General features: G+C 37.9%; 1 protein-coding gene across 2 annotated transcripts in view; it reads right to left on the bottom strand.

The window, feature by feature from the left end:
• The window catches only part of LOC131034889 (uncharacterized), a 61,201-nt gene that overhangs the window by 24,747 nt on the left and 23,442 nt on the right, over positions 1-13,012 (bottom strand). For both annotated transcript variants that reach the window (XM_057966497.2, XM_057966498.2), the window contains exons 2-3: positions 11,507-11,612; positions 11,264-11,329 (exon numbers count right to left, since the gene is read on the bottom strand). In XM_057966497.2, the coding sequence (XP_057822480.2) occupies positions 11,264-11,329; positions 11,507-11,612 (172 nt within the window). The remainder of the gene's footprint in view (positions 1-11,263; positions 11,330-11,506; positions 11,613-13,012) is intronic.

Raw genomic sequence — 13,012 nt, 5'->3', positions numbered from 1 at the left:
ATACTATCTCTATTAAGAGTGATTCAAGAAGATAAATAACCATGAAGATAACCACAAGGATTGCAATAAAACACCATAACTTCAATATTTTATTGATCTCATAACAAAATAAAACAACAATTGTTTAACTTTCTCTCTTCACTACTTGTCTTTCTGCTGCTAACAATTTTAACCTTATTTCTCTTTTCTCTGACTCTAACTCTCTAACTCCTTAAAATGAATTGAGTGAGGGCTTATATAGCACTCTCAAATACAATGAACGGCCTGGATCTAAAGAAGATCAAAGGCTGAGACTTGGATAGCCCTGTGGACTGTCTTCATCATTCTTGCTACAAATTCAATGGCTACCTTGTAAGATTCATCAATCCAGGAACTCATGAGTTGGGCCAAGTTCTTCATCCTTTCTGCCTCATTTATTGATTCAGGAGGAAGTACATGCAAAGGTGAAATTGCTGGATCCTGTCGCCTTAATGGTTGATTAAGGTGGCTAAAATAATTCCTCCAAGCACTGACCTCCCTTTCTAGCTTTTTATTCCTTTCCATTTCTTCTTTGAGTTTGTCATTAAGTGCTCTCACTGAATCAATTGCTTCTTCCATGGCCTGCTCAGAGGTAAGTGGACCAAGATCAAATGTCTCTAAATCATATTCTTCCGCCATAATCTCATCCTCATACCTGTCCACTACTGGTGTGGCTACCTGTATCTTCCTAGATCTTGCATCATCTCTAATTACCTTTGACATCTTTGTTGCCTTCTTCTTTTCGACCTCTTCTTGGGAATTTCCTATGAGACTTTCCAAGTCGAATACTTGTTCTTCTTCTTCAACCAAAACTACCCTCATCGGTCTTTCCTTCAGCCAATCTGGAATGGAAGACTTTCTTTCCCTTACCTGTATTTCATTAGGCAGAGGTCCATCGTCTCTGAAAGGAGATGTTGCTTCATCATCATTATTTTCTTCGTGTTGTTCATTAGCACCAACCTGGAGAGATTGACTTGATGAGTGTTGAGGTGTTCGTCCTTTGCCTTGTTTATCTTTCTGCACCATGGATTCCATAGACTCATCAATTTCATACACTATCTGTCTTTGATCTTCTCCTTGACTTATCTCTTTTTCATGTCTAGAAGACGTACTTGGTGGACGATCAGGATTCACTTTTTGTTTCTTCTTGGAAGGTTCTCTCTTCTCAGGTCCTCCTTTTCTCTTAGACCCTTTGGAATGAGAAGTATTCTCACTCACACTTGCTTCTCCTTCTTCTGTTCTTGTTTCTAGGGTGAATGTCATGGCTATATTCTGCTCCTTCAATTTTTGATGATGTACATCCACCCATCTACGAATGTGCAATCCAAAACAGGATCCATCAAGGCTCTTAGGTCTACAACTTCTTGCTCATTCCAATCTATCTTTACTTCTTTATCTTCCTTCTCATAAGATGATTGGAGATATCTACCACTGTCCTGGGCTTGATCAGCTACTCTATAAACTTTACATTTCCTGATAAGATCCAAGGGTAACCTAGAATGCATCTTTCTTTTCACCTCTACATCATCCTAGACATTCATCCAGAAGTCCTCCACTTGAAACTCATGTTTGTACTTCTTCCCAATTGTCTCTTCCATATGGCCATGCGGATCGAAATTATGTCTGGAGGCAAAGGACGTGAATGAATATAGAGATAATTCCTTTTTTGCATCTTTGCGGCTTGAGAATTAGGACACACTTCAATTGAATTTCCTAGTAAAATAGGTACGGGAATACCATTTCCATGCTTATCTCTTGATGCTTTAGCATAAGCTGCCAACTATCTAGTCACTTCCAATAATATTATTTTGTTTGTAGGATATCTTGGCAACATGTAGGGAGGTGAAGGACATCCATGGACCCTGATGTAGGTGAATTTTGGAAATTGGATGATCCATGCACCATGTTTCTTCACAAGCTCTTGTGCCTCGGTAGACAGTCGATGGTGAATCCCTCCTTGCAATGTCCTAGTGATATACATTGTGAAGGTGTCATTGACTAGCTTGTAGTCATTCCTTGGCGGATGATGCAGTCGAACATAAGAATCACATGCTCTTATTTCTCCAGGTGCTCTCCCAACAATTCCTCATGTGGAATGACTTAGTAGGGACTAGCCTTATCAACTGCACATCTAGATTGTTGCTAATGATTCTAGCCCAATTGAGCATTCCTTTTCCTTGGATGATCACCTGAATAAAGAAGAACATCCACTTGTCGAAAAAGAAGGCCTGAGAAGCACCTATAATCCAATTGAGCATGGTTATCAAGTCCCTGAATTCTTCTTGAAAATCAATTCTATGTGGCGTATTCGGTATCTTGTTCAAGCGAGGCCTACTCTTGAGTAACCAATTCTTATTGATGAAGTTCAGACAAGTATCAGGATCATCTTCGTTGATGGACCTAGCTCCTTCCAAGCTCTTGTAGATCATATCTCTCGGCTTCGGGAGATGAAAGGCTTCACTTATAGCTTCTTCTGAAAGATATGCTAAGACAGATCCATCCTCAGCTACGATTGTCCTTGAATGTGAATCATAGTGCCGGGCACATTCAATCATCAGCTCGTGACATCTAACTGCAAGAGGGAAGCCTGCGGCCTTGATTATGCCACTCTCAATTATCTTCTTAGCTATGGGTGATGGCTTGTCGATGTAGGGCGCTTCTCGAAACTTCCTCACATTGAAGTTCCCCAAGTTGGTGTCTTCGATATTGCCCCATTTGGACACGATCCTGGTCTCCAAATCATCGTTCTTTTGATCTTCTTTGATGAGAGCCTGCCGTGTAGTGGACCCACTAGCCTTGGGGGTCGTCATTTGATACCTACAAAAAAGAGGCTTAAGTTAGGTCTAAGTATAGTACCCAAGATAGGAGATTTGAGACCTTTAAAGAAATGATTAGATTACAATTTGAAAATAGAATGATAAACCTTTAAAATTATGAATTTTCAAATTAGTATCACTTATGAATCAAACCAGATTATTGAAGAATTAACCTCAAAAAGGATTGATATAGAAATTTAGATCAGATCTTCAATATACTTTCAAAAATCTGATTGTGCATACTTTCTCCTTGATTTCTAGCTATCAATTTGAAAAGATGGATAAAGAAATGAAGATTTGCGCTGGATGAAAGGTCTTTGATCTGCACTTCAGGTTCGCCCTTGATGACTTAGCCTTTAATCAGCCTTCCTCAATCAGAAATTCACCTATACCTGCTGCAATTCGCTCCTCTAATTCTGCTCCTCAAATTCGCTTTAGGAAAAATGAATGAATGAATGACTAAAGATTTCAAAATACATCTTCCTTTATAGGGCGCTTTCACCATTTTACCAATAGGCCGACTTGCATAAATGCACAAAAATAAAATAAAATTTCCTCCAAGCTGGCTGACTTGGCTAAACAAGATATAATTGGGCACCAAAAAATAGATTTTTTTTTCTTTTTTAATTTCAAAGCCCAAAGGTCAATTTAGCCAATTTTAATAATTGTTTAGTCAAGGCATATTTGCTTTATTTATCAAACATAAGGCTGAATGAGCGATTTAAGATAAGAAAAATGTGCCTTGAAGAAATTTGCTTGTGGATTCTTCAAAGAGACAAGGTAAACCTAGAAGATGTTAGAGTTTCTTCAAAATTTGGTAAAGGCACATCTAGTCTTTATAGTCAATAGAATGTTCATGGTGTGAGAAAGGCTTAAAATACCCCAAGGAGGCTTGCTTGAACATCTCACCTAGGTATCTTTACTTCATCTTCCAACACCTTCACAATCTTGATTTTTCACTATTCCATGCTCTTGTCATCATGTCCTTGCAACTTGCCTTTGCCTAGTTGAAACAAGGTGAAAAATAGGTATTTCCAAGGATTTCGCCCTAGACCTAGCCAAGGTCAGGACTTATTTGGGATTTTCGCCTTGGACCCTCTGGAAGGGTCAGGAGCGAAATTCTTGTTTAAGCTCAAATTCCATCATTTGATTGGTTCAAAATGCCTCCAAGACAAGCATATGCTATCTTTCTCTTGTCCAAAGCCTAGGAATCCATGTCTTGACCTTCATCATGGGCAAGTTAGGTAAAATTGAGAATTTCACCCTGGACCCTTAAGAAGGGTCAGGAGCGAATTTCCTCCCTTAGCTCAAAATACTCACTTCTTTGACTCATAATCCCCTCTAAGGCGTGCTTGTGGTAATCTTTAAGCCCAATCCACCTTGATCATTGTCTTGGCCTAGCAGAAATTTGGAAGAAAAAGAACATTTTTGTGAATTTCGCCCTGGACCCTTTAGAAGGGTCAGGAGCGAATTTCTAGTTTTAGGCTTGATCTTACACTCCCTTTACCTCAATTCATCTTGCAAGGCAAGAATACCTCACTCCACCTTCAACCATGCCACAAGAATCAATGTTTTGGCTTCACCCAAGGAAAAAATGGTGGATTTGAAGAATTTCGCTCTGGACCCTTTGGAAGGGTCAAGAGCGAAATTCATGTTTTGCTTGTTTTCCCTCACTCAACTCCATTCTTTTCACTTTGTTTCTCTTTGACTCCCTCATTTGGATCCATCTCTCAACCTGACAACATTTGCTTAACCTCAATAACTAGAAAGGAGAATTTTGCTCAAAATCATGGCCAGGGACAAGACCTATCTAGGATTTCGCTCTGGACCCTTTGGAAGGGTCATGAGCGAAATCCTTGTCCTAGTCTAAAATCTACATTTTTGGTGGCCAAAATCCATTCAAGGGCAATCCTAAGGGCTTCTCTCACCTTGGTCTAGGCCTAGCTTGGCACAAATTTTGGAGGATAGGATGGATTTTAGGATTTTCGCTTTGAACCCTTTGGAAGGGTCAGGAGCAAAAATTTTGTTTTGAGCTTATTTCTTCATTCTTTCAACCTCAATCAACTTCAAAAGGCAAGGACACGCCTTCTCACTTCCATCTACGCCATAAAAACCAAAACTTTGACTTGCTTTGAAAGGGAAATAGGTGTCCTTAGGAAGAGCGAAATCCTAGTTTTTGCTCAATTCCTTCAAGTTTGAAGATCACCAACAAGTCAAAGGCATGCCTAAAGACATCTCCAATCCTAATTCATCTAGCCCATACTTGACTTAGCATAAAATATAAAGAAAAGAGTGGTTTTGTGAATTTTCGCCCTGGACCCTTTGGAAGGGTCAAGAGCGAAATTCTTCCTCTAGGACAAAATCTCCACCTTTTATTGCTTTCAATCATTCCCCAAGGCAAGAACATGTCCATCTTTCTTCCAACATACCTTAGACACTAAGAACTTGGCCAAACAAGGAAGAAAATGAGGTCCATGGAGATTTTCGCTCTAGACCCTTTGGAAGGGTCAGGAGAGAAAATCATGTTCTAGGCTTGATTCTTCATTTCTCCAACTCCAAACCACTTTAAAAGGCAAAGACATGTTATCTCACTTCCATCCACGCCATAAAAACCAAAACTTGACCTCCCTTAAAGGAAAAATAGGTGTTTGCAAGAATTTCGCTCTGGACCCTTTGGAAGGGTCAGGAGCGAAATTCATCTTTTAGGCCAAATCTTCATCTTTCAATGCGTCCAACCACCTTTCAAGGCAAGAACATACCAATCCACCCTTTAACATGCCTTAGAAACCAACGCCTATCCAACACAAGGAAGGAAATGAGAGTTATAAGGATTTTCGCTCTGGACCCTTTGGATGGGTCAGGAGCGAAATCCTCATTCTTGGCTTGATTTTCTACTTCATCCCTCCAATTCTTCCTCAAACTTGATCAATTCAACTTCCTTCCATCCCAATCAAGGCAATCCGCCATCAAATTAGCTCCAAGCAAGGCTAACCTAGGTCTTAAGGCAAAAAAGAAGGTCAAATGGAGGATTTCGCTCTAGACCCTTTGGAAGGGTCAAGAGCGAAATTCTCCTTCCAGGTTGATTTCCACCTTTTCATCGCCTTAAACCTCCTCTCCAAGGCAAATATGCATCCAAGTCTCCTCAACTATGCCTCAAAACATCCAAAACTTGGCCGTATCAAAGAGAAAAATAGAGGATAAGTGAATTTCGCTCTGGACCCTTTGGAAGGGTCAAGAGCGAAATTCTTGTCTTGGACAAAATCCACACTTTCCAACACCTTCAATCACTTCCTAGGGCTAGAACATATCAATTTGCCCTTACCATGCCCAAGGAACAAGACTTTCAATGCAAAAAAGGAGAAAAAAGGTGACTTCTAAGAATTTCGCTTTGGGCCCTTTGGAAGGGTCAGGAGCGAATTTCATAAATTAGGTTGATTTCACACTCCATTGCCTCAATTCACCTTCAAACTTTGATCAAATTCACCTCTCCTTGTCACCATCATGTTTATTTGCCACTTACTTAGCACAAAACAAGGTCTTTCCAATGTCCTAGGCAAAAAAGAGGGTCAGATGAGGATTTCGCTCTGGACCCTTTGGAAGGGTCAGGAGCGAAATTCCTATTTTGGGTTGATTTTCAGTATTCCATCGCCTCAATTCACCTTCAAAGGTAAGAACACATCAAAGTCTTTCCAATCATGCTTAGAAGTCAACAAAATTGGCCATAACAAGGAGCAAAATAGAGGAAATGTGAATTTCGCTCTGGACCCTTTGGAAGGGTCAGGAGCGAAATTCCTAGTTTGAGCACCTTTCTCACTTCCTTCCTCCTTTTCATGCTTTGGACATAACTTCTCAAGCCTCCTTCAATCATCATCAAGTGAATTTGGTCATCAAACTGGCATTTAGTTCAAGATTATGGTCATACAAAAATTTTGCTCTGGACCCTTTGGAAGGGTCAGGAGCGAAATTCACCCTTAGGCTCAGATTTTGACTTCATCTCTCATATTTCTTCATCCAAACAAGTGTTTTGTCCTAGACTCAACGCTTGGTGCATATCCTTCCACATCCTTACCAATTTGCTCAACAATTCCTGAAATCGCCTCCTGACTCTTCCCTTGGCCACTAGCTCTGCCTAATTGACTCTGACCTGACAGAAGACGAGGCTTTTACATGAAAACCAAAACTCCTGACCTACCCTGATCTCAGACTTTTATCTCTTTGCACAATTTATCCATCTTCAATCTTCTGAAAGGTAAGACCCCTCTCAGATAACCCTAGGGTTCAAGGCAGACAACAAATGACTTCCCAAATCCAGGCTACACACAGCTTTGAAAGAAACCCTAGGATGAGCTCTTTGAGAGAAACCCTAATCTACCCAGCCCAAGCAACCACTAACTCACTCAAAACACCTAGCAAGCAGAGAAAAAACTTAGCTAAGGGAAAGCAAAACCCAAGAAAAAGAGGGGGTCCCAATCCTGATGGGGCGATGTGTGAAATGGTCACAACAGGTTGCCCTGACATCCAAAATGTGCAAGACAATCAAGGAATACTTAAACATTCCTCAAGCCATCCTGAGGAGTTAAGATTAATAACCATACAAGAAAAATTTGTAAGTAATAAATCACCACATATGGGGTTTGCCGATCTATTGAATGAAATCATAGCAATTTCACAAAAACAAACTGGGGTCAACATGTCCCAAAAAGGCATTATTGACTCCGGAAAAATGCATTGATCAGAATTTTTTTGTGATTGTCTACAGTTTTTTCTCAATTTTTTGCTCCAAAAAAAGTAGGGCTTCTAGCCTTTTTCCAATGTATGCAATGATTTTTTCTACTTTTCCCTAAACCAATTTTTCCCAACTAAATCTCAATTTCTTATAAAAATATTTATCTTTTGGTTGGCAGAGTTATTCCTGCGAAATATTTTTGCTACTGTGCTGAGAACAGCCCCTATTGGAGCCTAGGCACCAAGGACAATGGTGGGACATTTTGTTTGCATCCCAACATCCCCAAAATGCCCAAGATACCAGGCCTAGGGCTGAGGACGTGTTTCCATTGACCCTTGTAATTTCTTTGAAATAGACAACAATGATGCAATTGTAACTTGTAATGTTCCTTTTTGGGACATTCCTGAGTTTTACCCTGAAACAATTATTCCAAATCAAGATGAGAATCACATTATAATATAAATATAACTTTCTCAAAAATGATAAAGTTTTATTATGATATTCAATTTATAATTCTATGAATGATTCTGAAAATAGAACTTATCTAGATTTTCTGCAATAATTTGCCTTCAAATTGTCTTGCCAAAGATCAACAATACTTGGACCGATAAATCATAGCACAATACTCAATTGATCAAATCGATAATTCCCCATAAATACCTTGCAAATGTGCTGAGTTAAAAGACCCTGTTCCTAAACTCAACAATGACGAAACAAAGGAGCTTGTCCCTAGTTTGTCAAAGGTAGGAAAAGACACCATCCGGTGACAATACCAAGGACCCTACCCCTAGCTTGCCATAGGGTAGGAAAAGACCCTGTCCTTCCAAACCTCAGCCCACCTTGTGGACCCGGACCCCATCCAGTTTGCAAGTACGTACTAGAATTCAAAATTGATATCTATCCTGATGTATTTGCTAGATTATTGCTGATAGATTGATCTCTCTTTATTTACATTTCTTGAAGGATTGATGAGTGGATGCTTAAATGTTGCTTGAATGTTTGATGTTTAAATGATTGATATTTGAATAATTGAAGTTTGTATGATTGTTTAATTGATTGATTGTTGTTGAATAATTGATAATTGAATGATTGAGGTTTGTATGATTGTTTGATTGATTGTTTGTTGTTGAATGATTGATGTTGGTATAATTTATTTGATTGATAGATTTGATAATTGATGAGATGATTTTATAAATCGTTTCTTTTGTATATAGCTGAGAGAATTGATATTTGATAATGAATTCCTGAACTGATGATTCTGCATTCATCGTTCCTTCTTTGCTTGGAGGGTTGATTTGCCCTTTATGCCCACTTCTTGAAGTAGTCACCACCTTTCGTTGCTTGTCCTTAGAGAATAATAATTCATTTCCAAATTTATTACCTACATTCCCCACTGATGATTTATGGATGTCCTTCTCAAATGCCCTATTATATCTCATTTTTTAGGGATTCACAACTCTTCATTTCATGCCTTTTGACCATTCATTAAACTTAATTAAATTTTAATTAGATATTTTTTATTATTATTATAATTTGTTATTTTATCTCATTTCAAAAAGGAGACACTACATAACTCCTATAAATGATTTTCCAGATTGAAAGATTGATACACATCTAATAAACTCAGAAACAATTAAGCCTTTTCAAATCTTTGACCCACTTAAATTTGCAATTACCTAGAGAACGCAAGCTCTATTATTTAGAAGCAGTTACACTGATTTCAAAGAAATGAATCTCTGTTCTTTAATCTAGAGATTAAAAAACTTTCTAGATTTGCAAAGTTGCAAATAGAAACCAATTGAATAGCATCCCTCGAATTGAAGTCAGTCTATCAAATATCTTTTTTAACTGATTTAGTAAAGTTGTTCCCTACTATCTATACATGGGGTGCACAAAAAGTTGGAACACCAATAGATGGTAGCATCGTAGGTTAAGGAAATTGCCCAGTAGACCCAAGAGCAAGGGTAGCTGCTACTAGAGATGCAGGAGCAGTTCCAGATTGAGAAAAGCTCCTTTTATAGATCCAGAGCACCCAGATTCGGTCTTTTGTGATAGTGATTCAGTTTCCGATGATCATGATTCAGTTCCTGATCGAGATCAAGAATAAGATTATTCTTATGTTCCAGATGTCGATCCAGCAAATTATGACTTTGATCTTGTAGATCCAGCAGAAGTAGATCTAGCAGAGCCATAGCCCACAGTAGCATAAGTCGATCCAGCAGAAGTAGGCTTTGCTCCTATATATCAGGTCTTTCACCACTCGGCTTTGCACCTGTACCAGGCTTTTATGAATTAATACTTTACACGATTATTAATTCGTAGCACCGAGCTTAGTCCTTTCACCGGGCTTACTATAGCCAGCAGCAACAGATCCAGCTACAGCATCCCTTCCATTTCCAGATTGATAGCTTTAAACAGTAGAGCAAGCAAAGCCAGCAACACCACCAGCATATACAGTAGCACCATTTCTCGCAGCCCTTGATCCAGAAGTCGATCTTTAGTTTGATCCAGCTTTAGATCCAGTAGATTCTTCTGTTCCATATCCTTCAATAGTAGCAGATCCAGTAGCACCACCAGCAACAGAGCAAGTAGCAAAAGCACCTAGAGCAAATCCAGTCGCAGGAGCATCAGTAGTGAAAAGGACAGGAGCAAGCAATCGGTAACTTCCTCTACCTACATCATCTGGTTTCTTGCTAATAAGCTAAAAACATGTTCTTTTCTGTTCAAAATTAATTGGCATTATCCAAATTCTGCACCATTTAGTATGCCACTAGAATTTGTCTACTTTTCGCAAGCTTTTTTGTCATGATAATCTCCTCATTATTTTCTAGGAAATATAATCCCCTACTTCATTGATATTAACATGACACCAGATCTGACCATACAGATATACCATGCAAAGATCAATAACTTTTGATCAGGAAAACATCAATAGTATTTATTTGATAGTAGTTGACATCCCAACTTTGTCTACATCATCATTCCCCACTTAAAACTATAGCTTGAGTTCTATTAGAGCTTGCTTATTGAGGCAACTGCAAACTAGGTTCTCTTTACTTTTAATATTACCTTTTAGAAATAATCATAGTAAATTCAAAGGTCATCTAATCTCAGGCTACTTGGTGTCTGATAATATGATCTATAAATCCTGACACATCATCAACAACTACAAAGTGTTGGCAAACGCACAACATGGAAAGATTATAAGAGGAAGAAATGGCAAAGCAACAAATTTTCTGATCTAAATATAGATCAGTATTTTTGTCAGAATCCAAATAAAAAAATATTTAACATTGTGCATAGCGACCTTATTACTCACTATTATAGGAATGAGGTTACCTCAGGCAATGAAAATAATTGTAAGAGAGTTTGGATTCAATTAAGTGTTACTGTTTTTGCATCAATAAGCACTTTTCAGATCACACGGTGATCCATCATCGGGATGAGAAGTGAAATATGACAATTTTTGGTAGGCTGTCTACTAGTATACACTCTTCTGCTAAGTTAAAAAACTCAAGACAAACATATAAATGATCACTCAAAATTAAGATAGCAAAGAATTATCCCATTCATAACAAATTCTTCTACACTGCAATTATTGCATCAAAATAACAAGAAGGAACTATATTTTCAGTTATGAAGGCAATTAACAACTGAACACAGATATAAAATTTTGTGAAGCTATACATGCCACAATGTCTACCTTACTTCCTCTTTGCATAGCCATTCAATCAACTTTGGATTGTTGCTGTCTGCTGGGTGTAGGAAGCTGCAATTAAAAATCATAAATTATTGAAAATAAAATTGATGATAAAACATGTGTACTCACAAGTTTCTAGACAGTTTCCCTGTAAGAGAAGAATATAGTCTTTTCCAATTACATTATGTACAAGACAAAAGAGGTAACTTCTAGTATTTTCTTCTCGAATTAGGTGAGCATACTCACTTGTTAAACTCTGTCCGATTTAAAAGGCCATCCCCATCCTCATCAGAAGCATTGAAATGGTCCGCCATCCACCATCCATTCTCAATACCATAAGCACTAGTGTTCACTGCCAATAGCATGTAAGATGGGATGACAAGTAATCAGTCCATTGTCTCATCATCTCTGATTCAAAATCCAGCAATAAGTATGATGTTTTTTCATCTTAGAAGCATCCCTTGCAAAATGGGAAACATCTTCTAGAGGTTTATCAGTTATATCATATAAATTACACCAGGTTTTCCTAAAGTGCTGACATGTGGTTGAAAAGAGCTAAAATAACTAAGGGAATGCACTACTAGAAATCTAATTTTTTATTTTTCACATTAAAATTACAAAAGTTTTTTGTAGCACAAATTTATTTTCTTATCAACCTCAAATAGGCAATAGTATGAAGAGAAACAATAGGAAACCCACATGGGGATGTCTCCAGACATTAGAAGGCTTCAGTTGAAGGTTCTTTGCATCTCTATACATACCCTAGAAGTAGAAATGCAGCATCCTTTGAAAAATGGGAAACTTGCAATAGAGATTTCAGTTGTACCATACAAATTACACTGAATTTTCCTCAAGTGCTGACTTGTGATTGACCAAAGCATTGTAATTTTCCACTTTTTGCGCAAAAAAATTACAAGTTTTTTTGCAGCAGAATTCTTTCTTATCAAATCCAAAGAGGTAATAGCACAAAGAGAAATGATAATAAGGCCTCAGATGTGTACATGCATTAAAGTTTTATCAATGATTAAAAATAGAGCCATCTCCAAGGACCCCCAAACCATGTTTTTTAAATAATGGCATTCCTGTCCCGTCTCTGTTTGTCATTATCTGAAGATTGTGTCAAAATTTTATTGTTTATAAGTTATAACTTTATATCAAGTGGCACTATAATTAATCTTTTCTTTCATTGACATCTATTTCACTGCCTTAAAATGTTTTTTTTTGAAGATAAGTTGACAGTCCTGATACAGGGACAGGTATGCAGGTACAGCAATTCCCCCTCGCTGCCCCCACAGTCCTGTTACAGGGATGGATATGGGGTTATATATATATAGACAGCCCTGGTAAAGGAATGCTGGTATGGCAATTCCCCTATATATATACATGTATCTATATATATGTGTGTATGTATATAACTATAGTATGTAAATATGTATATATATTTTATATGTACATATATATATACACATATGTATATATATCTGCATATATACAGATGTGCATATATGTATATGTACACACACGCGCGCATCCCTTAATCTATAGATCGTGGTACAAGGTTTGGCTAATGCCGATATGGCAATTTTGTGCACCCCGCACCATATATATATATATATATATATATATATAGACACACACACACACACATCCCTTAATCTATATATAGTGGCACAAGGTTTGGGCAAATAGAATCAAAATCATAAATAGGAACAAAATCTGAAAAGGAGTACAACCGAGATGAATGATCCACCA

This window comes from Cryptomeria japonica, chromosome 10 (genome assembly GCF_030272615.1).
Source record: "Cryptomeria japonica chromosome 10, Sugi_1.0, whole genome shotgun sequence".
Lineage (NCBI taxonomy): Eukaryota > Viridiplantae > Streptophyta > Pinopsida > Cupressales > Cupressaceae > Cryptomeria > Cryptomeria japonica.
The sequence above is the reverse complement of the archived record's forward strand: the minus strand, read 5'-3'. Positions and strand labels throughout refer to the sequence as shown.